The sequence below is a fragment of the Oncorhynchus mykiss genome, chromosome 18 (genome assembly GCF_057628025.1).
Source record: "Oncorhynchus mykiss isolate SJ-2025 chromosome 18, ASM5762802v1, whole genome shotgun sequence".
NCBI classification, from domain to species: domain Eukaryota; kingdom Metazoa; phylum Chordata; class Actinopteri; order Salmoniformes; family Salmonidae; genus Oncorhynchus; species Oncorhynchus mykiss.
Genome location: NC_143039.1, coordinates 54,448,991 through 54,476,978, shown reverse-complemented (window position 1 = coordinate 54,476,978; position 27,988 = coordinate 54,448,991). Strand labels below are relative to the sequence as shown.

General features: G+C 43.3%; 1 protein-coding gene across 2 annotated transcripts; it reads right to left on the bottom strand.

Moving 5' to 3' along the window:
• Positions 1-15: 15 nt before the first annotated feature.
• Positions 16-27,621, bottom strand: LOC110496835 (uncharacterized). Of its 2 annotated transcripts, XM_036952944.2 has the most exons (38): positions 27,229-27,556; positions 23,666-23,751; positions 21,372-21,446; positions 20,174-20,303; positions 17,753-17,999; positions 17,296-17,445; positions 16,652-16,732; positions 15,948-15,965; positions 15,642-15,740; positions 15,427-15,462; positions 14,899-14,970; positions 13,555-13,599; positions 13,410-13,445; positions 13,237-13,260; positions 13,039-13,092; positions 11,718-11,789; positions 11,281-11,322; positions 10,940-10,996; positions 10,673-10,726; positions 10,470-10,523; positions 10,041-10,094; positions 9,889-9,942; positions 9,702-9,755; positions 9,524-9,577; positions 9,249-9,302; positions 7,332-7,385; positions 6,958-7,002; positions 6,804-6,857; positions 6,629-6,682; positions 6,261-6,386; positions 6,125-6,160; positions 5,975-6,019; positions 5,839-5,871; positions 5,546-5,692; positions 4,353-4,407; positions 4,054-4,248; positions 1,238-1,324; positions 16-1,030 (listed from the first exon to the last, which is right to left on the bottom strand). In XM_036952944.2, exons 1-38 carry the CDS (start codon positions 27,255-27,257, stop codon positions 825-827), a joined length of 2,868 nt encoding a protein of 955 aa, XP_036808839.2. In that variant the 5' UTR covers positions 27,258-27,556; the 3' UTR covers positions 16-824. The 2 variants fall into 2 exon arrangements, with proteins under 2 accessions (XP_036808839.2, XP_036808840.2); XM_036952945.2 differs by lacking the exon at positions 15,948-15,965 and having other exon boundaries at positions 27,229-27,621.
• Positions 27,622-27,988: the final 367 nt, after the last annotated feature.

Sequence of the window (27,988 nt, the reverse complement as noted above, 5' to 3'; positions counted from 1 at the left end):
CTCACGGGTCTGATGTGCAATATTTCCCAAACAAAACAGTTTATTACATTGTTAGAAAAAACAACAACAAGGAAAAACATGTGTACTCGTACTGTACAACTTCTGTATAACACAGGATAATCTATGTTCAAGTGACTGAATGAAAACAGGAACTACCAATATCTGTCTATGGCTCATCATGGTAGTGGACTTTGCCGTTATTTATTGGTTCATTGATCAATATTGAAAATGAATGATTCCAAAGCGCAGTTTGAGGTTTTGTTATTTGTGAAAGGCTGAACTTCGTACTGTACATGGTGCTGGTGAGGACATTTTTTAATGAATTTATTTAAACAAGGAATTAAACTGTACATGAATAGAAGTAAAATACATACAGTATTTACCTTTGTGTTATTTGAAAACCAACACATTGCCCTGTCTGTCTACCTGAATCTGTGGGTATGAATGGAACAACATGAATTTAACAAAATGGTCATTTTAGAAGTTTGTGTAATTTGTCTTTGGGACAGCACTTGGGCTATGATGGGCCACTGATCAGTTTAAAGGCTAGCTTAAAATCAATAGCAGCTGTCTTAGAATGCATAACATCAGATAAGCTCTCTCCACAAAAAACGATGCATCAGTCTAAAAGATGAAAAGCTAGAAAAATATCTATACAGTATTCTAAATTACATTTGCCTTGTCTCTGTTTCTCGTTGGCTCTGCGGTGCGATGAGGGAGACATGTGAAGACTCCCATGTATTACCACTCCTGAACTGGGTACGTCACGCCATGTCTTGCTGCTGCTAGAGATGCAATGTGTTCTGAGCTTCTGCTTGTGTTCCTCACGGCCCCTTGCTGTAGCTGAAGGATTTCTTCCCCCCACTCATGTAGAGAGGTGGGGGCCTGCCTATACAGTTTGAGGGGTCACAATAGCCTGGGGCTCCTGTAGCTCCCCTGGAACCAGAGGCACCTGGGCTACCATTAACACCGTCTTTACCGGGAGCTCCATCTTTACCGTCCTTCCCGATGCCAGGGACGCCAGCCACACCTGAGAGACAAAGGATGAGGGAGATGATGGCAACAGGTACTGAACAACGCCTCGTCATGTCTATGTGTGACCAACTGGGTTCAAACCCAGGTCTCTTGAGTGACACCAGACTGTGTGAGCCTGCTGAGCTAAAGCATTGGCATACACTTGAGGAGCTAAAATATTCAGGTGTTAGGCAAGATAAGAATGGGGGAGGGGTGATGTTACCTGGTCGGCCTGGCTCTCCTGGACTTCCTGGGATTCCCACTCCGTTGTCTCCCTTATGTCCTGTATCTCCCTTTACACCAGCGTCACCTACAGAGAAGAGGAAGACATTTCCTTTCACATGTTGTACATTGACTGTCTGAAATGGGTTATTATTGCCACATGAGGTATTTATTTGTGTGTTTTTGTTTGTGTGTAGGTGTGTTACTTTTAGATTACTTTCCCCTTAAGAGGCATTATAAGAAGACAAAGGTGTATGTTACAAATTGAACCACGTCTACTGCAGGATAAATATCAATGGTAAAGTTTACATAGCTGGCCATATATGGATGTTACATATTACTTTATGGGTTGGATATGTAGGCTTCTTCTAACCCATCGCTTTCTACTACATACAATAATACGATTAAATAATTTCTTTACATGAAAAACCAAAGTCTATCAAAATTCCAGTCATTCTAATAAATGTTATACCCCTTGATCTTCAAGAATAGGACTTGGATATCTGGAAGTATAGATTAACCAAATTGTTGACCTGAGCATAACCCCAAAACTAAGGACTTATTAGCCAGCCCTACTCTGTTGTTTATGATTTTGTTGTCATGGTGGACGGATTGGGCACATTGATTCAAGCTGAAAAATAAATGCTGTGCTCATGGGTTGGCATGCTTTGAGCACTACTGAAAAGTTATATTTACATGTGAAAAATTAATGCCATATGCTGCATTTGCTATAGGCCTATTGTTTACCTTTTTGTTGGTGGGACTTTGATATCTTGATAATATGCAGTTGTTTAAAGGGCAATGAAACAATTACTACTCACTTCACAGAACAGAGCAAACTGGCGCTAACCAGAATAGAAAGAGGAGTGCCCCGGTGCACAACTGAGCAAGAGGACAAGTACATTAGAGTGTCTAGTGTCTGACCTCTAGTCAGAGTTGCAAAGAAAAAGCCATATCTCAGACTGGCCAATAAAAATAAAATATTAAGATGGGCAAAATAACACAGAAACTGGACAGAGGAACTCTGCCTAGAAGGCCAGCAACCCGGAGTCGCCTCTTCACTGTTGACGTTGAGACTGGTGTTTTAGTGGGTACTATTTAATGAAGCTGCCAGTTGAGGACTTGTGAGGCATCTGTTTCTCAAACTAGACACTCTAATGTACTTGTCCTCTTGCTCAGTTGTGCACCAGTGCCTCCCACTCCTCTTTCTATTCTGGTTAGAGCCAGTTTGCACTGTACTGTTAAGGGAATAGTACACAACGCTGTATGAGATCTTCAGTTTCTTGGCAATTTCTTGCATGATATAGCCTTAATTTCTCAGAACAAGAATAGACTGATGAGTTTCAGAAGAAAGTTCTTTGTTTCTGGCCATTTTGAGCCTGTAATCGAACCCACATATGCTGATGCTCCAGATACTCAACTAGTCTAAAGAAGGCCAGTTGTATTGCTTCTTTAATCAGAACAACAGTTTTCAGCTGTGCTAACATAATTACAAAAGGGTTTTCTAATGATCAATTAGCCGTTTAAAATTATAAACTTGGATTAGCTAATGGACAAAAAAAATGATTTTCTTTCAAAAACAAGGACATTTCTAAGTGACCACAAACTTTTGAACGGTCGTATATATATATATGTGTGTAATTATCCAAAAATGTATGTAGCAACTATATATCGCCCCTTTAAGTCTATCAAAAGTGTGTGAGTTTGAACATGTGTCCATTAGGCCTATGGATGTATTATTTTTATCAGCATGAATTAGAAAGACCTACTTTTATTCCATAGGCTGGGATCCGCACTGTGCAGCTGTTGCAAGAGCGCATTTTTCACTGGCTGTCCACTGGTTTCAAAAGCAATGATTAATAGGCAGCTTAAACTTCTTGAATTCAACCACTATTTGGTTCAAATACAACCATTATTGGGTTCAAATACACATTTAGATTTGTGAACAGCCATCCACAACAACCACAATCCATAAAGCTCAAACAGCTAAATGAGAGAGCAGCAGTGTGATTCACATCAATTCACTATGTAGATATCAATAATAAGTGATATCCGTATCGCCGTAGACTACACCACTGCTGTCATCCTTACCTCCAAGCATTTATTCAAGTTGAATAATCTTTGGATGCCAACAGCAGTCATACCATCGGAAGACAGCTTGGACTGTAGCCTACAAAATCCTATTCCTGATCTTTCCTGTGACTGATCTTTCCTCAAACCCATTTGGTGTGTCATCATAGTGGTCTCTAACTTCTGGTCAGACTCGCTCAGGTGGAACAAACTTAAACTTGCGCCTTTTTTCAATCCTGATTTGAATGTCATTGAGAAAACAGAGAAGTGTCCAAATCTCCTTTCTGAATTTAAAAATCATCCTCGAATGAATCATTTAGTTTTTAAAAGTATCACTAACATGATTACAATATTTTAGCTGGTAACGTAACATGTAGTCAGTTATTCCCCAACCCTGGCACTAAGCTGCTGTACTGTGGCCAACCTGTAGGCCAGACAATGCAGTATTTCTCAAAAATATTGAAATAGGTTTAAATAGATTGCATCCGTCAGTACGGCTGTGGGCCCTCTACAGAAATACACTATAATGGACAAATAGAAGGCCTAACTATTTGTACTGTGTCTATACTTTCCTGGTTATAGTTTCTATGTTCTCTACCGTACACAATGAAATGGCCATTTCCAAGATGGCCGAAGTATTCCAGTGGAATGATCAGTTCTTTATACATTTCACCTTTATCTAGCAAGTTATTGATACATAATTCTCCCGTTACCTTTGGTCATCTTTGGGTATCCACCTAGTCCTACCTTGTTTTCCAGGTGTGCCTGGTAACCCAAAGTATCCAGGTGGTCCCTTCATTCCCATCAGTCCTCTGGGACCGGCCTCTCCTGCAGTCCCTGCTGGGCCCGGTGGACCTGCGGGGCCCCGCAGTCCTGCCATGCCAGGGGCCCCGATCGCTGCTGGTTTCTTTAGGACCTCTTTCTTAAACTCTGCTAAGTGTTCTAGATGGAGAGAATTATTCAAATGTCAGTTGAACAAAGCACCCTACATGTCAGCCTGCCTTAAATGATTGTTACAGTGTGTAGGCTACACAATATTCACGTACCTTCAACAATTGCTGAGCATAGTTCGCGAAGTTTGATATCATTCATTTTAGGACCCTATTGGGTTTGGAAGGGTGAAAAGTATATTAATTAACACCCGTGTGTTTTACAGTCATCCTTCATTTGCTTGGAAGAAGGTAATTACAGGTAGGCTTCTAGGCCCAGGTTAAAGGTAATTACAGGTAGGCCTCTAGGCCCAGGTTAAAGGTAATTACAGGTAGGCTTCTAGGCCCAGGTTAAAGGTAATTACAGGTAGGCCTCTAGGCCCAGGTTAAAGATAATTACAGGTAGGCCTCTAGGCCCAGGTTAAAGGTAATTACAGGTAGGCTTCTAGGCCCAGGTTAAAGGTAATTACAGGTAGGCCTCTAGGCCCAGGTTAAAGATAATTACAGGTAGGCCTCTAGGCCCAGGTTAAAGGTAATTACAGGTAGGCTTCTAGGCCCAGGTTAAAGGTACTTACAGGTAGGCTTCTAGGCCCAGGTTAAAGGTAATTACAGGTAGGCCTCTAGGCCCAGGTTAAAGGTAATTACAGGTAGGCCTCTAGGCCCAGGTTAAAGGTAATTACAGGTAGGCCTCTAGGCCCAGGTTAAAGGTAATTACAGGTAGGCTTCTAGGCCCAGGTTAAAGGTAATTACAGGTAGGCCTCTAGGCCCAGGTTAAAGGTAATTACAGGTAGGCCTCTAGGCCCAGGTTAAAGGTAATTACAGGTAGGCTTCTAGGCCCAGGTTAAAGGTAATTACAGGTAGGCCTCTAGGCCCAGGTTAAAGGTACTTACAGGTAGGCTTCTAGGCCCAGGTTAAAGGTAATTACAGGTAGGCCTCTAGGCCCAGGTTAAAGATAATTACAGGTAGGCCTCTAGGCCCAGGTTAAAGGTACTTACAGGTAGGCTTCTAGGCCCAGGTTAAAGGTAATTACAGGTAGGCCTCTAGGCCCAGGTTAAAGGTAATTACAGGTAGGCTTCTAGGCCCAGGTTAAAGGTAATTACAGGTAGGCCTCTAGGCCCAGGTTAAAGATAATTACAGGTAGGCCTCTAGGCCCAGGTTAAAGGTACTTACAGGTAGGCTTCTAGGCCCAGGTTAAAGGTAATTACAGGTAGGCCTCTAGGCCCAGGTTAAAGGTAATTACAGGTAGGCCTCTAGGCCCAGGTTAAAGGTACTTACAGGTAGGCCTCTAGGCCAAGGTTAAAGGTACTTACAGGTAGGCCTCTAGGCCCAGGTGATCCATGTAACCCTCTCTCTCCCTCCAGTCCATTGGCTCCCTGGGGACCGGTCAAACCCTCATGACCCGGCTGCCCTGGTCTACCATTTTCCCCGGTATATCCCCTCATGCCCTTCTCTCCAACCTAGAGGTGAGTGGACAACACAACACAACTTAAATGTTAACTGTATACCATACAGCATTCAATTATTCCACCAACCAACCAACCAACCAACCAATTGATTAACCAACCAATCAACCAATCAATTAAACTGTGACATTGTTCTGTACCTCTCCTTTGATTCCAGGAACACCAGAAGGACCCTATAAAACAACAATAATCGACTGAATTAGGACCATTGTAGTCACTACAAATACAGGGGAATACTAAAGCAAGATCAAATGTATCTCTCAGTAGAACATATACCTGGTCTCCCTTGACTCCAGAATTGCCTGTAAGACCTGGATCACCCTGAGGATAGAGGTAAGATTGTCAATACAGATACTGTATCTTACAAAATAATACTGTCTCATTGTTCACATGATATATGGTATTGATGTGAATCCATAGACTTACTTCACTTCCCTTTGGGCCATTGGGACCAATAGGGCCCTAGGAACAAGACACAGGAAATTAGAAGTCATTCAAACCCCTTCCTCTACAAACTGACAACTATTACTAAAACAATAAACTACTACACATCAGGACTCACTTGGTCTCCCTTGTATCCAGTGTGACCCTTCAGTCCCTTTTCACCAGTGTCACCTTTGTCCCCTTTGTCACCCGGCATGCCTGTATCACCTGTGACCCCCACTGGTCCCTGCTTTCCTGTCTCGCCCTGGGGAGAGTGAAGCAGGATCAATAAGACTCATGGTTATCATTAAAGGTACTCTTATAATTGTGGGTTTAAGGAGTTTAGCTGTCATTGTTACCGTCAGACAGGGATTGTTATTGATGAGCAGTATGCATGACAATCATAGTTGAATATAGGAATAAAAAATGACTACTGTCATCTAGATTTAATAACAGACTATTATAAACTGTTGAAATTGAATAAAATGTAAAGAATTGTCAACTTACAGTAGTTCCTTTGTCTCCTGGTTTCCCATCTTCTCCTGCTGTTCCAGTTGCCCCCTAAACAAACGATATAGTCTATTTAAGCATCTTCAGCACCATCAGTAGAATATGGGATCCACAATCATGGCTAGCAGTGTTGAGTGATAGTAAACACTTAAGTGTGAAATTAGATACTCACTGTTTTCCCAGGAACTCCGATTGGTCCTACTGGTCCGTCAGCTCCTGTGTCACCCTGCACAAAAAAGCATACTGTTTACAATAGACAAACACAAGGAATGAAACTGTATCCAAGACACGCACGCACACAGACACACACAAGCACACATTTTTACCTTGGCACCTCCAGCTCCAACCAGACCCTGCTTTCCTGGGAAGCCCTGCAGAAACAACACACAGGATATCCTCAGAATACCGTACAGTATGTTGTTATTTTTGAGAGCATTACAACATAAGGGATGGACTACTTCCTTGTTGTGTTGTTCCTGTTGATTCTGTTTCCCCTGCTATGACCTCTGACCTGTATAAACCTACAGGTTTTATTAATCTGGTCTGCAGTGTGGTTTGACTGGAAGGCAACCAACCAATCTATTGATTTTCCTAGCTTTTGCTTTCCTTTTAATACCAAAAGGTAATCTAATTTATAATTATATTCTTAGATTAATTATATTTATCTTATACAAACGTCAAAGATGAATATTAGACTCACTGGAATTCCGACGACACCCCTGATTCCTACAGTCCCAGGAACGCCAGCTTCTCCCTGTTGGAAAGACAGGTACTGTATGTTCACAGGATAACAGATTGATTTCTTGACAGATCTTGTAAGACAGCATATATTATCTTTATTTAAACTATACTAACTAATTAAACTGAACTATATATACAGTTGAAGTTGGAAGTTAACATACACTTAGGTTGGAGTCAATAAAACACGTTTTTCAACCACCCCAAAAGTTTCTTGTTAACAAACTATAGTTGTGGCAAGTCGGTTAGGACATCTACTTTGTGCATGACATAAGTCATTTTTCCAACAATTGTTTACAGACAGATTATTTCACTTATAATGAACTGTATCCCAATTCCAGTGGGTCAGAAGTTCACATACACTAAGTTGACTGTGCCTTTAAACAACTTTGAAAATTCCAGAAAATTATGTGATGGCTTTAGAAGCTTCTGATAGGCTAATTGACATAATTTAAGTCAATTGGAGGTGTACCTGTGGATGTATTTCAAGGTCTATCTTCAAACTCAGTGCCTCTTTGCTTGACATCATGGGAAAATCAAAAGAAATCAGCCAAAACCTCAGAAAAAAATTGTAGACCTCCACAAGTCTGGTTCATCCTTGGGAGCAATTTCCAAATGCCTGAAGGTACCACGTTCATCTGTACAAACAATAGTACGCAAGTATAAACACCATGGGAACATGCTGCCATCATAACGCTCAGAACGGAGACACGTTCTGTCTCCTAGAGATGAATGTACTTTGGTGCAAAAAGTGCAAATCGATCCCAGAACAACAGCAAAGGACCTTGTGAAGATGCTGGAGGAAACAGGTACAAAAGTATCTATACCCACAGTAAAACAAGTCCTTTAGCGACATAAACTGAAAGGCCGCTCAGCAAGGAAGAAGTCACTGCTCCAAAACCGCCATAAAAAAGCCAGACTACGGTTTGCTCATGGGGACAAAGATCGTACTTTTTGTCCTCTGGTCTGCTGAAAAAAATAGAACTGTTTGGCCATAATGACCGTTGTTATGTTTGGAGGAAAAAGGGGGAGGCTTGCAAGCCGAAGAACACCATCCCAACTGTGAAGCACGAGGGTGGCAGCATCATGTTGTGGGGGTACTTTGCTGCAGGAGGGACTAGTGTACTTTACAAAATAGATGGCATCATGAGGAAGCAAATTAGGTGGATATATTGAAACAACATCTCAAGACATCAGTCAGGAAGTTAAAGCTTGGACGCCAATGAGTCTTCCAAATGGACAATGACCCCAAGCATTCTTCCAAAGTTGTGGCAATTTTGCCACAACTTTGGAAGAATGCTTGGGGTCATTGACCTCAATCCTAAAGAAAATGTGTTGGCAGAACTGAAAAAGCATGTGTGAGGCCTGCAAACCTGACTTGAGGACAAGAAAGTCAAGGTATTGGATTGGCCATCACAAAGCCCTGACCTCAATCCTAAAGAAAATGTGTTGGCAGAACTGAAAAAGCATATGTGAGGCCTGCAAACCTGACTCAGTTACCCCAGCTCTGTCAGGAGGAATAGTCCAAAATGCACCCAACTTATTGTGGGAAGGTTGTGGAACACTACCCAAAACATAAGACCCAAGTTAAACAATTTAAAGGCAATTCTACCAAATACTAAGTGAGTATGTAAACTTCTGACCCACTGGGAATGTGATGAAAGAGACAAAAGCTGAAATAAATAATTCTCTCTCCTATTATTCTGACATTTCACAATCTTAAAATAAAGTGGTTATCCAAACTGACCTAAAACAGTGCATTTTTATTCGGATCAAATGTCAGGAATTGTGAAAAACTGAGTTTAAATGTATTTGGCTCAGGTGTTTGTAAACTTCCCACTTCAACTGTATGTACAGTAGCCATAAAACGAAGACTGACCTTAGCTCCATCCACTCCAGGGAGTCCATCCATGCCATCTGCCCCAGGAGTACCCTGTAATCACAGTTCATCATTGACCACAACAACAACAACAACAGCAACAAAACCTCAGCATCATAATCACACTCGTAAAAAATATGGGCGATGTTACAAAATATGAATTGTTCAGGTCAATCTAACTATACAACTAACACTACAAAAGGATCCTGCATCCATCTGATGACTTATTACTAAGGAAATAAGATCAATTTATGTTGTATTGTTTGTTTACTCACAGTGTCTCCCTTTGCACCAACAGGACCCTGATCTCCCTGAGGACCGATGGCTCCCTGAGAAACGCCCACGCAATGAACCATGCAACAATTTAGTTGAACAGAAAGGCTTCGAACCAAACCATATTCAGAAAGCCCAGTAAAAACACTAGAGATACTGTAGAAGAGAGGAGATACTCACATCATCGCCCTTTTCTCCCTCCAGACCCTGACGTCCACGAATGCCCTCCATACCCTAACAAAAAACAAGTAGTCAATACAGAACATACCGTTCAGCCCTAGGTAATGTCAACCACAGTCTGTCCTCCAGTCATTGATTGAAAATGGCAGTTATAATTGACGGAGTTGATTAAATGAGCAGTGCTTACAGGAGAACCCGGTGGTCCGGTGGGTCCTGGGATGCCGTTGAAACCAGGGGGACCCTGGGAGGAGGAGAGAACACGCACGGTGAGTTTTAGACCCTAAACACACAAGTAGAACATTCACACGACTTGTAGTAAATATTGTTTTAAACCCTTACCCTGTCTCCTTTATCTCCAGGACCACCAGGAAAACCAATAGTACCTCTTTGTCCCTGGAATGCATTACAGATGTGAAAATGTATTATACTTAGTAGGATTCACAGTGATGCACAGCAAAAACATTAAACAGTTATAAATGGCTGGTTGTATGACCAATTTGACTTGAAGCAGAAGCTCTTGTGTATCATCTCTGAATGTGCATTTTGTGCTTTAGGCAGAAATCTTATGTAACATTATAGTATGCTCAAAATACCAATTTCCGTTAGAGGCAGAAATGTTGGCATTCTCACTACCTATGTTCTGCTTGGAACAGGAAAAAATAGGTGTAGAAAATACAAAACAAGTGACTGGGATTTTCGATACCAGACAGTGAAGTAGAATATCAGCCTGTATGTGTTGGTATCTTTCAGAGCAAGGACGGTTCTTACATCATCTCCCATCTTGCCTGTTAGGCCCTGCACCCCAGATGGTCCTGGCTCACCCTGTGGATTAGCAACATAGGAAAAACACAAATGCTCACATCTAGCGATTTGTGTGCTTGAATAATCACCCTAAGCACCCAATGTACTTAAGCACATTGTCAAACATCACACTTTTTTCACTAAACATGAGAATTGATTGCTTGTCATACCTTTTGTCCAGCTTCCCCTGCAGCTCCATTATCACCTGGTAATCCCTTGTGTCCCTGGAGATGACATAACAATCCATTTGGTGGTTCATACAGTCATTCCACTCCTACAATGTAAAGTCTGGATAAGCCGTACATCAATCCATTCAATTATCAGATACTGGTATCAGAGACAACCAGTGGCCACAATGGTGTGAGTAATGATAAGGGATTTTTTCCCCAAAGCCAGGTATGGAATTTCATTCAGTGTCCGCCATTAAGATTCCTCACCTTCATCCCTGACAACCCTGGGTTTCCCTGTGGTCCAGCTGGACAGGCAGCAGGGCACTGCAGACAAATGTAGACAGACACAGATATAACATTATCACTACACCTGTAGGGGGCTCACCTCCTCAATAGCCACTGACTGAAGAATACTATAGCTACCAATGTTCCACATGCAGATTTGTCAGAATTAATGGGCAGCAGCAACAACAGTGTCTAAGGGAAGTGTGAATTAGGCTGAAGTGTAGTTATTGCAACAACATTCGGCTGAACCACCTAGTCCCACCCTCTAGCAGACCCTGTGAAAGTTGGTTTAACCCTGAGAAAGGTGATAAAAAGAGACTCACATCATCCCCACTCCCCTCAGCTTTTCCAGACCCAGGTGGTCCCTTAAAGACAACAGAGTGAGTGACACAGTACATATCTCTATGGAGTGACATCTAAAGCAGAGTTTGGAAGTCCACACACACTACAGCAAAGATCTCCCGTGTTTGAGGCTGTGCAATCAATGTCCATTAATGCAGAAGTGATACTGATTATCACTCTGCGTCAGGGTTAGATGCCACCCTAAAAGTTGGAGAGGACTCTTATGACGATATTGACTAAATAAATAGTTAGGTTAATTCATGAGAAAGACCAAAGAGACAAAGCCATAACAGAGAGGAATATCGGTCAAGACTCCAAGTCGGAAAAACAGAGGTCAATTCACACAGTTAGGATACAGATGTTGAATTCACCAATTTCAGGTTAGATCCAGAGGTCAGAGGTTAGCATCAGTACTTACCACAGGTCCAGGTGGTCCTGGTAGACCAGCGGGACCAGGGAGACCCAGACCTCCTCTAGGCCCAGGGGGACCCTGATAACAATATGGACTGTTATACATGAAACACACAGAGAATGTCCTACTAGACACAGAAAAGTCTGACATATCAGTAATGTATGTTACAAAATCGTCCACAGACTATCAAAAGGAGCAATGATAAAGTGCACTATGACTGCTATGACACGTAGTGTCTATTTATTCAGTCATAATAATATCAGTTGAGTGGTGGAAAGGTGCTGTAAACGGTTCAATGGCCAAAGCTAATACATAAGGTGATAGAGAACAACCTTGTCTTGCTCCACAAGGCAAAATAGAGGATCGAATGTGGTACATGTTGTGTGTGGTACAAGTTAAGTGTGTGACAGGTAGTGTGTGTGGTACAGGTTGAGTGTGTGACAGGTAATGTGTGTGGTACAGCTTGAGTGTGGTACAGGTTGAGTGTGGTACAGGTAGTGTGTGGTACAGGTTGAGTGTGGTACAGGTAGTGTGGGTAGTACAGGTTGAGGGTGTGGTACAGGTTGAGTGTGGTACAGCTTGTGTGTGGTACAGGTTGAGTGTGTGGTACAGGTTGAGTGTGTGGTACAGTTGAGTGTGGTACAAGTAGTGTGGGTGGTACAGGTTGAGTGTGTGGTACAGGTTGAGTGTGTGGTACAGGTTGAGTGTGGTACAAGTAGTGTGGGTGGTACAGGTTGAGTGTGTGGTACAGTTTGAGTGTGTGACAGGTAGTGTGTGTGTGGTACAAGTTGAGTGTGTGACAGGTAGTGTGTGTGTGGTACAGGTTGAGTGTGTGGTACAGGTTGAATGTGTGACAGGTAGTGTGTGTGGTACAAGTTGAGTGTGTGACAGGTAGTGTGTGTGGTACAGGTACTGTGTGGTACAAGTAGTGTGTGCGTGGTACAGGTTGTGTGTGGTACAGGTTGTGTGTGGTACAGGTAGTGTGGGTGGTACAGGTTGTGTGTGGTACAGGTTGTGTGTGGTACAGGTAGTGTGTGTGGTACAGGTTGAGTGTGTGGTACAGGTTGAGTGTGTGACAGGTAGTGTGTGTGTGGTATAGGTAGTGTGTGGTACAGGTCGTGTGTGTGGTACAGGTAGTGTGTGTGGTACAGGTTGTGTGTGGTACAAGTTGAGTGTGTGACAGGTTGTGTGTGTGGTACAGGTTGAGTGTGGTACATGTTGAGTGTGTGACAGGTAGTGTGTGCACTATGACTGCTATGACACGTAGTGTCTATTTATTCAGTCATTACTAAAGTCATTACTATGGGATCCTTATTTGAACACTGACCTCAGGCCCAATGTTCCCCTCGTCTCCTGGAGTTCCTGCTTTCCCAGGTGGGCCCTGTAGGGAGCGACATACACAAGTTATGTGACTATTCTATAGCCCGTTAGTAGGGCTCGATTAAAATACTGTATGCTGTCTTAATGCTGTTTAGAGCACGGGGTGAAGACGATGTAAAGATGTTGAAGAGTTTGTAGTACATACGGGAGGTCCAGCTGTCTCAGGGCCCTGGGAAATGAGAGAAAAAGCGATCAGCTACATCCTCTTATTTACCTATAGAAATGAAGCGGTCTGACATGTTCCATGGCTTGACGGCTATAAATATCAGCAAAATGTTCCCATTAATATATAATGATCTAAAAATACTGAATACTTACGGGAGAGCCTGCTGGTCCAGGAAAACCTTGAAGTCCCTGTTATTGGACACAGAACAGTACAATATTAGTTAACACTGTCCCTGCTGTTAAAGTTATTAGCAACATATTGTTTCTTTAGTAGGTTCTGGGAAGAAAAATAACTCACTCTCTCACCCACAGGTCCTCTTGGGCCCATTGAACCAGGCACTCCCTTCATTAAAAATATGAGAAATCATTGGTCTACAAACTAAAACATTCTCTCTCCACAAGTTTGAATTCTAATAATATCAGTTGAGTGGTGGAAAGGTGCTGTAAACGGTTCAATGGCCAAAGCTAATACATAAGGTGATAGAGAACAACCTTGTCTTGCTCCACAAGGCAAAATAGAGGATCGAATGTGGTACATGTTGTGTGTGGTACAAGTTAAGTGTGTGACAGGTAGTGTGTGTGGTACAGGTTGAGTGTGTGACAGGTAATGTGTGTGGTACAGCTTGAGTGTGGTACAGGTTGAGTGTGGTACAGGTAGTGTGTGGTACAGGTTGAGTGTGGTACAGGTAGTGTGGGTAGTACAGGTTGAGGGTGTGGTACAGGTTGAGTGTGGTACAGCTTGTGTGTGGTACAGGTTGAGTGTGTGGTACAGGTTGAGTGTGTGGTACAGTTGAGTGTGGTACAAGAAGTGTGGGTGGTACAGGTTGAGTGTGTGGTACAGGTTGAGTGTGTGGTACAGGTTGAGTGTGGTACAAGTAGTGTGGGTGGTACAGGTTGAGTGTGTGGTACAGTTTGAGTGTGTGACAGGTAGTGTGTGTGTGGTACAAGTTGAGTGTGTGACAGGTAGTGTGTGTGTGGTACAGGTTGAGTGTGTGGTACAGGTTGAATGTGTGACAGGTAGTGTGTGTGGTACAAGTTGAGTGTGTGACAGGTAGTGTGTGTGGTACAGGTACTGTGTGGTACAAGTAGTGTGTGCGTGGTACAGGTTGTGTGTGGTACAGGTTGTGTGTGGTACAGGTAGTGTGGGTGGTACAGGTTGTGTGTGGTACAGGTTGTGTGTGGTACAGGTAGTGTGTGTGGTACAGGTTGAGTGTGTGGTACAGGTTGAGTGTGTGACAGGTAGTGTGTGTGTGGTATAGGTAGTGTGTGGTACAGGTCGTGTGTGTGGTACAGGTAGTGTGTGTGGTACAGGTTGTGTGTGGTACAAGTTGAGTGTGTGACAGGTTGTGTGTGTGGTACAGGTTGAGTGTGGTACATGTTGAGTGTGTGACAGGTAGTGTGTGGTACAGGTTGAGTGTGTGACAGGTAGTGTGTGTGTGGTACAGGTTGAGTGTGTGACAGGTAGTGTGTGTTGTACAGGTTGAGTGTGTGACAGGTAGTGTGTGTGGTACAGGTTGAGTGTGTGACAGGTAGTGTGTGTGGTACAGGTTGAGTGTGTGATAGGTAGTGTGTGTGGTACAGGTTGAGTGTGTGACAGGTAGTGTGTGTTGTGTTTGGTACAGTAGGAAGTAGAGATACTTACAGAAGCTCCTGGTAAGCCAGGCAGGCCTCTCTGTCCAGGCAAACCAATCTCCCCCTGGTCACCTTTGGCCCCCTGAGTTACAGACACAACCGACAGCTGAGTTACAGACACAACAGATGGCTGAGTTAAAGACACAACAGGCGGCTGAGTTACAGACACAACCAAAGCCACACGTAGCAGACACAACAAAAGCTAAGTATTGCTCTTTATACAGAGAAATCTGACAAACAGATTTATCATCCATCTGCATTGCTCCTCACCGTTGCTAAGATACACCGTGGCAGTGCCGGTCAGCGTTTAACTTAATCAATGAAAGATGTGCAATTTTCATCAGGACCGACAGAGAGACATAAGGGGAAGGCAGGGTGGAGGAGAGAACACTGATCTATTTTTGCAGCTAAATTGATTGTAAGTAATGACATTGGTTAAGCTGCAGGATGGAAACAAAGAGCTAAATAAATACTAAGATAATGAAACACATTTAATAATATGATATATAATATGAGATATAATATATCTCCTACTTACAGTAGTGCCAGCACTGCCAGGTGAACCTGGAAGGCCCTACAAGTAAAAAGAAAGACATTGGTTATCCATTCTAGTCATTGAGAATAGAGAATCAAGAAAAGTGTTTACTGTCTGTCGAATATGCAGTTTGAGGCAATATCCAGCATGGTAAATGACATAATGCGATGGTTCATTTTTCATTCTATATGTAGTTTAGTTGGGGTGGATAAACTTACATCTCTCCCGTCTCTGCCGTCCTCTCCGTGTGGCCCCCGGGGCCCCTCAGGGCCAGTGGAACCGGGAGGGCCAGGGACAGGGACAGGCTTGGGGTCAGGCTGGATGGAGAAGAGACAACACAGTCGATGAGTACATGCCAAGGACTGAAGGCCACTCTGAGGGGAGTGAAGAAATGTCTTACTCCAGCCAGAGTTTGATTGTGCTACTAAAGAAACAAAGCATCAAGGCAATCAGGCAACAGAGCATTGAAGTAGATTATTTGCCCCAAAAACACCAAGAAAAAAGAAGGTAGAAAAGATAAATACCTCAGCATTGGCATACATCTGAAGAAGCAAGAGAAATAAGAAACATGTAGAGTTAGTGAAGTAGTCACACCACCTTCACCCAAAGTGTCGGGAGAAGCAAAAGCACCTGTCCAAAAACAATAGCTGTGAGCAGAATCATATAGGCCCTATCTATGGCTCTGGCTGTGAGCATTTCATGCTGTCATTGACATCCAGAACCCCATAGGAAACCTATAGTCCCTGTAGTATACAGCCCCCCTGTACCATTTTAGTGTTGGCGTACTGAAAAGGTACACAGAAAAGTTAACCTCAAAGCTAGAGGGAATAGACCATTGTCAAATTGATAGACATATTTGCATCATAAAGACAGACGGGAGCTTTTCAGTCTATGGGACAATAGGACAGCATGTACTCTAATCTACAGTTCTGACCTGAGGAGTCAGACTTTAATGTGCTGCCAAAATGGAACCACTTTATGAAATGTGTCTAGTCCAAATTGAGAGTGAGAGCTGCCAGTATTCCCTCTGCATGAACAGAAGTGGTTATTTCACATATTGATTGTGATCACGGCACTCCTACAACGGTATAACAGGCCATCCTATCTCTTCACCATTTTGCAGGTGCAGATTCACAGAAGCCAGTTAGTGAAAGTTATGTTGCTGGTCAATATGAACCTAAAACCAAAGCAAGTAAAGCCCAGGTGTAGCCTGGGTTGTTGTTGTTACCTCTATGGCAGGCAGCTCCTGGCAGTTCTCTCTATTGGCTCTCTTTGGGTCGCAATGGATCAGCATCCACTGGAGTTCAAACTAGAACGAGACAATGGCCTGATATGGATCATTTAACATAGCATAGCATAGCATAGAATAGCATGGCATGGTTAAACATGACGTGACCTAACATTTTTCAACTTCAATCAAATATTTTTGGGATAGAATCATATGACACTGAAACTATACCTATGCTTGCCTATGGTACAGTTCCTATAGCTCTCTCTACGAGCTGAATGTGTTAGAGCTGGCATTTTCCTCTAGGGAGATTTTTGAATAGTGGAACATGATTTTGCGGCAGTGGAACCCCACTGAGCTGCAGTTCTGCTATTGTGGCAGCACTTTAGAATTACAGCCGTGCTCAGCACACATATAAACCCATATCCTGTATGGTAGAAGAGCTTCACAGACTCATATTATAACGCTTACTGTATAACATAGCACCGCTGGGGAACCAATACCTTCTCAGCCTTAGCCTGGTCCCAGATCTGTTTGTGCGGTCTTGCCAACTCATATGGTTATTGTCATCCCAAACAACGACCACAAGAGTTGGCAATACAGCACAAACCAATCTGGGACCAGGCTATCCCTGCCCCACTCACCACAACAGAAGCATCAGCATCAACGTCCAGCCTCCCAATAAGTGTATCTCCCTCTGTGTTGACGGGGCCTTTCCCCTTGATAGGCTTTTTGTCCACGGGCTGACAGTCCACATACAGGGTGACCTGGTCTCTCTCCACTCCAATCATCATCTGTAAGGATATGCTATAGGGTTACTGTTGTTGATCCTCAGGGGCCACCGTAATTCATGTCATTGGGAGACTGATAGCTAAATAAACAAGCTTTGAAAATGCTAATTTGGTAATCAGTCACTAATACATTGTACCAGATGTAGGGTTGCACATTTCCAGTAACGTTCTCAAAATTCCCAGGGTTTCCTGCTTATTCCTTCCTGATTCTGGGAACCCTCCATCCGGGATTTCTGGAAAAACTGGGAATTTTGGGATAGTTACTAGATTTTGTAATGTGAACCAGGAGTACCATCAGTAATTCCATCACCTTGTGCCACTTGGTGTTGAACAACACAGAGAGCCCCGGGAAGGTGACGGTCTGCAGGTTGCCATCCTGGCCCATCAGGAAGTACTCCAGCGCTTGCTGGTCTCCATTTAGCCTGAGCCCCGCCTGCTTCCGGCCGTCCTCGTCCACTACCTGCCACACGTTCCACACCTTGTTCACCGTGTTCTTGATCATACGGAACGTGACCATGACGGAGTACTCGTCAGGGAAACCCCGGGGGAAGTTGAGCCTGGGTGGAGAAGAACAGAAGATGAAGATGAAGAGGAAGATGGGTGAGAGAGGGAGGGAGGAGGAGAGGAAAGGGTTGACACATGAAGGAGACCTCAACAGGGAAGCCCTTAGGGAAGTTCATCCTCAGTGGGAGAAGGATGGATGGACAGAGGAAAGGGTTCAAACTTATCTTTACAAAATCGTCATTTGAATCATTCTCATAAAGAATGCATTTTAGTTACATTTTAGAGTCATAGAGAAGAGGTCACAGAGGGCGACGTTTCGCAGTGCGTTAAAAAGAAAAGCAGCTTTCCATCACACACAGTTTGGTTCTATGATGTCAGATCTCTGACGTTGGCTGTTGTCAAAGACACTCATCATCACAAAGCAGAGGTAAAACTGCTGCAGGCCACGATCACAAAGCATCACACACAGCGCTTCAGTTGGCTTCCAGCTCCTCACGCCCACCATAACATTATGAATGGAGACATCAATCAAACCCTAACACTTTTATGTTAAAGCTCTCCATCCCTCACTCTTTCTCTCTCTCTATCCTCCATCTCTCCCTGTCTCTAATGCATGATGCATTCATAACGCAACAGTTCCAATTACTCCAAAGGAACAATGAGGTCCTTTATTTTCCAAATCAAACCCTTCTGTTTTAAACAGAAGCAGAGCCCCAGTGGCTCTGATCAACAGATCAACCAATCAGTCGACCCGTCTCAGTTTCTAACATGCAGACTGCTCTCCAGTCTCTCCAGTCCGAAACCTCTAGGCTGGTATTCATTAAGTGTCTCAGATGCTGATCTCAGATCAGGGCACCTCCGGTCAAATCATTAATACCTCAAAGGGAAAACTGATCCTAGAGCAGAACTCCTACTTAAAGATTTAGGAATACGAGCCCTGGTGTTTTAACTAGCCAGGCCAAGGGCTCCATAGGTGGTGCCTTTATGGACGGTAGCTGCAGAGCTGCAGTCGGCTTGTAAATAGATCAAGACAAGGCAATAAAGAAGGACTTTCCTGTAACCCAATAAAACAAATGAAGACCACTCTCTCTAACGTTCCTGCTGTGTGCGTGTGTGTGTGTGTGTGTGTGTGTGTGTGTGTGTGTTAAGTGCACCTTGGGAGAAAGTCTCGCACAGCCTAGGCCAGAGTTTGAAGTGTGTTGTGTTGTAGGCCTCTATCCCCTGCAGTGGTAAGGGAACGAGTATCGGAAAGGAACCCCTCTGACAACAGACTTCAAAGCCCAGACAGACTGGCCACTGGACTCAGAGGGATACATGTTTTTGGGATTAGCGTCACGTTGTCCTGAGTGGCATGAGGCAGACTGGGAGGTGTCAGTATGTTACACAACAGAATGTAAACAGGTCATTAGAAAGACCAGACCAGACCACCAGTGAAACACCGGAGGACGGCTGTAGTTATGTAAAAAAAGGTTAACACCTGACAACAACTTCTGGCCTACTGAGCAATGTGCAAATGGTCTAAGCTGAAAACGGCAGATTGTGTAGTAGTTTTAGATCAAACAAATGACAGGGTACAGTACCAGGCTAGAGGATCCCCACACATTCACTGCTTGATCTAGGCAAGACACACACCCAAACACAAACACACAGACACACACAGTCTCTCTTCACACAGGAAGCTGCTCAGGCTGTCACCACCTGTCTCTTTTGATTCCCAGAATCATTTATGAGCACAGACAGGAACAAGAGAATAAAACTACAACTAAGAATGCAGCATAATGAAATATGTCTCTCTGTGTTTCCTTGAGGAGATATTCCATGGTTACAGTGGGGTCTGGGGGTGGGGGTTCCCCCATCGTCGCCAAGAGATGCCAAATAGGTTCAGACATGTTGTTCTCAGCCAATTACAAGCTGTTTCCCAGTGTGATAACACCTGTCAGGAACCTATAATAACACCACACCTGCATCGACCCAGGGGAAAGCATTTCTTTGTGTGTGTTTGCATGTGTGTGTGCGTGTGCGTGGGTGTGTGTGTGTGTGTGTGTGTGTGTGTGTGTGTGTGTGTGTGTGTGTGAGTGTTTAGCGATTATATGTGTGTTGCTCGTTCTGGTTTCTTCATTCTATCTTTACCTGATAGGTATTGAAAGCTGGCCTCCCTTATCAAGCCATAATAATACAACACCTGCATCGACAAGCTCCGGCATTTTGTTTTTCTGTTTTTCCTTACCTGGTAGGAATCTGGAAGTTGGCCTCCTTATCGAGGCGGTACGCCACCTGGAGAGGAGTGGAGCCCTCCACCTTCCTCACCCCCTTCAGAGGAATAACGTCCAACTGGAACTGGGTGATCAGATCAAACCCTAAAAGAGAGGTAAACTGATTTTCAGACGTCCTGTATTGTTCTGAATAAAGGACGTGTTAAATTACTGTACATATATAGTCATTCTGGTGAAGTATACATTATATACTGTGTTCCAGGAGTAGAAAAAGAAACAATGCACATCTGATTGACAGGTACTGGTCTTTTTTGTATATTTCTGGTTCACATTCTAGTTTGCAACAAGTCACGTGAAGTGGACATTTTGGAATTTCGGTGTTGTCGCACTTTACTAAGTTCAACGGTTTATTCTTATTTCATACTCTGTATAAAACACTGGGTGCAGTGATAAAACTAGCATATTATTGTAATTAGTTGTTCTCTTGCCTGGGCTGGCAACACATAGTACAACGTGTTCTTTGAAGGCAGCTAGTACATCTGTTCCTACCAGAGCGCTGGTACACAATTAACATCTTGCTGAGTTAGAATTGTTCCTACTAAAAATCTTTCAGGCTCCAGTGGAATATTTGATGTGGCTCATTTGAAACCTAAAGGTGTCTCAAGTCATTACCCATTTAGACAGCCCAGCCCAGCTCACTAAGCAATCACAGCAGCTAACTTAATTGTGACATTCTGTATTTTGCTTCCTTAGGGATTTCTGTAAACCGAGGCTGGTGGTTTTCTGGTCATTTAAAATGTAAGTCTTTGCTGACTGGGGATGAGAAAAACCACAGGGACCATAGTGTTGAACTACTGCTCCCTTCTCACCTGGTGTCTTGAAGGGAGGTGAGACTTGGCTACAGAAAGACATCTCATTGCTACTGGCTCAGAGCTCCTGAGATGTCTTGTAGTGTTTGATACAAGGTTGAGATACGTAATATGTCGTCCCATGCAGGTCTCCTTTGATTACATCATGAACTATATCCACATCTCATGGTGTAGGTCAAGCAAGCTGTGGCCAAAGTCAGACCGCAGTGGAAGCAAATAGTTGCTGCCTTACGTCCAACCAGGGATGAAGACGACTTACTAGTTACGAGTTACTACGCATATTCACAAAGTCAATATTTCTAAAAGACAACATACGATGGTTAGTATCTACCGTATACTTTACCTGGAAGGTCATCCTGTCCATTTCTCATGGGAGGGCAGACAGCTGTGTCCCCATCTAACCTGTTGAGATCTAACTCTGAGGGAAAACACACAGGGGAAGCAGCAAGGTTATGATGTTTCTGTTCACAGTGCCATCTTCAAGGGGAGAGCACCGGGAGACCGTTCACAGGTGATAAAACAAGGTAAGAATGCCAATTCACATTATGCTCATGATCCACACTGGATGCATTTTTAATGTGGGTTATTCTTAAAGCTGCAGCGTCTGTATTTCTCAGGTTAATTACACAAGCACAAACTCAACAGCGTGTGTATTGTACTGGAAATAATGGACGCAGGCTTCGATGTGCTTTAAGTATGTCAGTATGGGATGACAGAGGTAATGTTGATGAATGTTGTAGTGTGACTGTGCCATATTGCCTTACATACACTGCGAAGTCTGTAAAGTGACCAAAGAAGGTCAGACGGACAGGTAATGGCTCTTCTTTGTTAATTTATTCATCTTCCTGTCAGTTATTGAGATGCATGTCCCCCTGGGGGCTAATGTAAGAAGCCAAGAGTCATCAATCACACTATTATGCTATTGTGTTTTTCTTGTGTGATTGAGTGACCTATAATATTAGTCTTGTGTCTTTAGTCTTTGTTAGTTTAATATAGCCTACGTATCTGTCTGGGATTCCAAATTGTTAACTGTCATTCGATGCGATTCATTGAAAAAAAGAGGTGATGTAATGTAACTGAACCCTGAGGTGATTTTTTACATTTCCAACTCAACTAAAACCTTAAAAGTGAACCTTGAAACGTGAAACAACGACAGCGGGAAACATTTGGTAATGTTTCATTGAAGAGCCTTGCTCTACTGTAGCAGTAACATCTCAATGTGAAGCTACTAAAGTACTCAAGAATCAGAAAACAAATCTCCTAGCCTCCTCCTCCTGTTCGATATGAGGATGAAAATGCATTGCATGGGGAAACTAGAAAACAAAGATCTGGAAGTAATGAAACAGCACTGGGTGCCGGAGTACCTCTAGCCTCTACTCCCAGTCAATAACCTGAGTCAGCGCATTTGGATGTGCAGACTGTGCAGGCAACACATCTGGAAGCACCTATCAACTCCACCGTAACTGCTGAGTGGAGGGGATACTTTGGGGAGATGGTATTTATCCTGTGTGTTTAGTGGCCATAAACACTTCTCTAACTGTGCAGTGTGGGCTGTAAGGAGTTAACGGCTCTCTCTCCAACACCAGGGAATGTGTCCCAAATGGCACCCTATTCCATATATAGTGCACTACTTTTGACCAGATCTCTATAGGCTCTGGTCAAAAGTAGTGCACTATAATGGGAATAGGATGTCATTTTGGATTCACCCCAAGTGTTTTAGCCGCCTAGTCATTGCGCTAAATGAGCAGGAGATTGAGATGGACTTCAGCTCAGCTCTTACAGTACAACACCGCCGTTACGTGTGACTGAGAGCTATGATGATGACTATTGGATGTAAGCAGACCATTTCCAAAAGGAAAGTCATCTAGCTACCTATTAGACCACACATCATGTGCTTGTACTGCGAAAGCAAACCGTGCTACAAGATGGCATTCACTTTACACGTAATAAGAATAACCATTAGGTTTGTTTTCTGCATTAGATATTCCCCCAAGTATCTTTACACGTAATAAGAATAACCATTAGGTTTGTTTTCTGCATTAGATATTCCCCCAAGTCTGTAATGTATTTGTTTTGATGTTGAAAACACCCATAATGTGTGCTATTATATCTCTCTGACAGCTTGGAAGAGAGGCTTATACAGATGTAGAATCTTAATTTGAGCCAGTTTGCTACAGAAGGAAAATCATGTGAATTATTATGCGGATTATAATTGACATATTTATTTTTGTAGGGCTTGAGACATTTTTCACTAGGGCTAACCAAGTCTGACATGTTTAAATGGAAACTACAAACTTTAGAAGCCTTTGCAAAAAAATCATGCAACAACAGCATGATCAAATTAAGATACGGCATCTGTAACAATTAAGAAACAAGAGATTATCTGAATTAATCTACAGACTAGTACAGTAGGCTACACTATGTCTGCTATTTCTGTCTTAATAATATATTTGCAATTATAATAAATGGAATGACCTGTGATAGTATTCTGAAACAATGTGTGTGTTTTGATACCAAAAATAAAGTTAATTATCCATATCAAAAGTAGCTGTGCAAGCAAACACCACATCCCAGTAGTACACCGTTATGAGGAAGTGATGTTCCCATCATGACCCTGAAGGCTTCTGAGTAACTTACGGCTGAGGGCAGGAGAGAGTAGCAGAGAGAGGAGGGCCATGCAGGTAGAGGAGTACAGCAACATTACTGGGTGCCGTGGTCGCTTCCTGTGGGAAGAGAGAAAGAGACAAAGAGAAAGGGAGAGAGAGAGAGAGAGAGAGAGGGAGTGAGAGAGAGAGAGAGAGAGAGAGAGAGAGAGAGAGAGAGAGAGAGGACAGCTGGGTCAGTGATCTGTCATTGGCCTAAATTGATAAAGCTTTAGAGTACCGACACATTAAAAGAGGTTAAAACTCACGTAGACACATCAATATTATCTGACAGAAGTAACATACAGTATGTGACGTACTGATCATTACTGTATATCAATGACTACAATTAGTTTGATAGATGAAGATCTTATGATAATACAAACACAGAAACCCACACATTTCTCCTTTGACAGGTAATGGGGGAAACTGTGTCATGAGGATGTTCATAAGCAGTCATACTCGAGTGTACATCTATGTCAGACACGAGTGTACATCTACGTCAGACATGAGTGTACATATATGTCAGACACGAGTGTACCTCTATTTCAGACACGAGTGTACATCTATGTCAGACACGAGTGTAGATATATGTCAAACACGAGAGTGTACATCTATTCCAGACACGAGTGTAGATCTACGTCAGACACGAGTGTAGATCTGCGCCAGACACAAGTGTACATCTATGTCAGACACGAGTGTAGATCTACGCAAGACACGAGTGTACATCTATGTCAGACACGAGTGTAGATCTGCGCCAGACACAAGTGTACATCTATGTCAGACACGAGTGTAGATCTACGCCAGACACGAGTGTACATTGTCTAATACACTAGCTCAACTCCAGAGTAAGAATACATGTCATTGCTAAATCGGCTGGCAGAAATAGAGAAGTAATAACTACACACAGTAAAGACAGACATTGTGTTGTAGAACGCAGAAACAGTGAAAATGACTGTGGAGAGCCGGCCACTGACCATTGTTGTCATACAAAGGCCGACACCATAGGAGGCTGCTAAAGCGAGGACGGCTCATAATAATGGCCGGAACAGAGCGAATGTAATGGCAATCTAAACACATGGAAACAATGTGTTTCATGTGTTTTACACCCATTCCAGCCATTACCACGACCCTGTCCTCCGCAATTAAGGTGCCACCAACCTCCTGTGGCCTACATATGAACGTGTACTACATAAAGCAACAACATTGTGCTGTGTGTCCTCAGACCGATCCACAGGCAATTCTCTCTTTCTCCCTCCCCTGGCCTTGTTTTCCTCAAACCTCCACAGCCTCTTCTTCTATCAGAAGGCTGACAGGCAGGGTGATATGGAGTGACGGCAAAGGCACCAAGGCAGTGTGTGACGGCAGAGACAGTATGCACAGAGGTATTTTTTAGAAAGAGATAGGATTGGTGCCGTGTTAAAGCTGAGATCTGCATTTGGGCAAACAGCGCCACTGGCTGCCCCCAGGCGCATTTGTTATTGTTTTGGTTTTGTATATTAAACGGTAGCTGGGAGCTCCAGCATTAAGAAGAAAACAATCACGGTCAAATACTCTGCTGTTCTATCGTGGGCGCAAAGACGTTTGTTGTTTGAAGTAACAGCTTTGTTGTTGTAAAACGGACTTGCCCTGCATCTCCATATGTGGCCACTAGTTGTGCAGAGCAGTTTTAGTGTGAGACATGAGAGTGAGGGGAAGGAGAGAGAGAGAGAGAGAGATAGAGAATGCAATGTAGCACTAACTGGGGTTACTTCACAACAGAGATGTACATTCCCTCTGTGCTGTGACATACAGGAAGGGAATCTTAGTGTTCCTTGATGCCTAGTGCACCATAGACTCCCAAGCCCTGGGGATGAACTGTCACAGCAAACAATAGTTTTTACAATGGTGGTCTGGGAAAGCTTGACTGCAGTCTTAACATCAGCTCTTGAGCTGCAGAAAATATCTTTGGACAAAGCAATTGTGTTTTGACTTTTCCCCCATACGATGTTGTCAGACCACTGATAAAACTATAAAGCCAGCCAACAGGGCAACAAACTCAACAACTCTATTCTGAGGGGGAAATTGTAAATCAATATCCTACAACTGCCAGATGTTCTAGTCTGTGCTACTGTGCTGTGAAAGATAGGTCAACGGCATTACCGATAAGAACACAAACATATTTAAGATTGCGCCTGTTTTGTCTTCCACAGAGAGCAATCACAACTCGGTGATCAGTCACCGCTCTCTCTGAGTGAAAAGCACAGTGTGTCATCGCCAGCATCCAGAGATTGCTTGAACGTTTTCTGGCCTCCTCCTCCCTGTGCCTCTGGCGTCACACATATGGCCTTGTCCCCCGGCGTCACAGAGCCTGGACCGTGTAGCATGCCAGCTCTGCAGCTCTCCTGGCGTGGCTCATCTGTCTTAATTACACCAACTGGACCCTCATTCCAGTCTCTGCTGCTCAGCCTTACAAATTAAACCCTGCGGTATCAATCACTTTAATTACTATGTTAATAATTTGGTAGCATTCCCCAGACAAATCTTTATGGCTATAAAAGTAAAAAGTGTGTGTGTGTGTGTCACTTTCATTGCCACAGTGGGTCAAAAGGTGACAGGCCAGCATGCACGCACTGACACACACACAGGCAAGCAGGCACACACACACACCACATGACACTGTCCGTGTGACAGGGGCTATTCGAGAGGCCAGATGGATTTTTGACAGAGCTTTAAATCATGACAAAGACACAGTTAACCAGCCCACTGGAGAGCTAAGGAGGAGAGGAAGCCTTCTTAAGGCTTAACAGCTTTATTTTTCCTATGTTCGAATGCCCACAAAAAAAGGTTTACAGTCTGAGCATGCGTGTGTGTGTGTGTGAGTGTGGGCCAGATTATAAAGCTGTGCTATCTCAATCTTGGCCTCTGGCCACGGAGCTTCTATAATCCATGCAGAGCTAAATATTATAATGGTACCAGCCCACAACATCACTGGCTAATTTCAAGGCTGTATAAATTCAAGCGTGAGTATTTCAGTTCCTAATAAAAAAGTACTGTATGTGTAAGGTTTTTTTCTTATATAATGTTATTTTGTCATTATTCTATCTATTCTACTTTATCTATCCGTGATGAAAAGAGTGGATTCCTAACGAGCAATGTTTCCCAAATCTCTCCTCTAGTACCCCAAGCCATACAATTTATTTGATTTATTGGAGTTGTAGCACACTAATCAACTGGTCAACTAATCACCAAGCCTTTATTGACAGTATTTGAATCACATCGTCTGGCTCTGGAATGCATCAGATAAGTGGAATGGCTGAGGATTCTTGGAGAGATGTTTGGGAAACACTGCTACAGAGAGAATGTCATACTGTTTCATCATTTCTTGACTAGCAAGTCCTCAGACTAGAAATATATTACGTCAAGACAACAGTAAGCCTGACTGAACTCTGACCTCGTGATTTTCCCACAGTAAGGTCACACTCAAGTGGATCCCAATAATGTGCCAATCCACCCAGATATTACTACTTCAACATGTAAATAACTGCACAATACATGTGTCATTCAAAATGCTCTTACCTTGTCAAGACAGGACAGTGGTGCTCCATGTTTTGCTCCCGTCTAGGTGTGATGGGCGACGCAGGGCTTTAAGAGCAGACAGACAGACAGACAGACAGACAGACAGACAGACAGACAGACAGACAGACAGACAGACAGACAGACAGACAGACAGACAGACAGACAGACAGACAGACAGACAGACAGACAGATAGCAGTGAGTGAGGTAAAGGAGCAAAAGGAGCCACAGACATGAATCTTAGGTTAGTTCCCTCTGAAGTTCAGTCCTGGTGCTGGGAGGGCATGGTGAGGACTGACTGGTGGGACCAGGGCTGGGGATGCTCAAACTGGGGCCTGAAGACACATAAAACCTGCTTCAATGGGTTCCCATTGGACAGGAGCTGTTCAGGAGGTGGTGACTAGGTTTTATTACCAACACTTAAAAGGCATGTTGGAGGCCTCTAGGCCTTTTCTCCCTCCTGTTACACCTTATCTTCTCCTCTCTCTCTCTCTCTCTCTCTCTCTCTCTCTCTCTCTCTCTCTCTCTATCTCTCTCCCTCTCCCTCTCTCTCTGTCCTTCACTGTGCCCCATAATGATATGTGTTGGCTGTGTGTAATTCTGTTAATAATTATGTTGCAGGTTAGGAATAGGGATGCCGTAGGAGAGTGTAGAGTGATGGAGGAACAAGGATATCCTAATCGTGTAGGTCCTTTACTGTACCCGGAGAATACCTCTGAAGTGTTGAGGTGAAGAAAGATACATTTTTTTATTAAAAGGTCC

What these genes read in the sequence shown, in the direction of transcription:
- LOC110496835 (XM_036952944.2), bottom strand. Translation starts at nt 27,257, where the DNA reads ATGGAGCACCACTGTCCTGTCTTGACAAG. An exon ending in CTGAGACAGCTGGACCTCCC is followed by an intron (nt 13,093 to 13,236) that starts GTATGTACTACA and finishes CGCTCCCTACAG; the next exon opens with GGCCCACCTGGGAAAGCAGG. An exon ending in CTGGAGTGGATGGAGCTAAG is followed by an intron (nt 7,386 to 9,248) that starts GTCAGTCTTCGT and finishes TCTTTCCAACAG; the next exon opens with GGAGAAGCTGGCGTTCCTGG.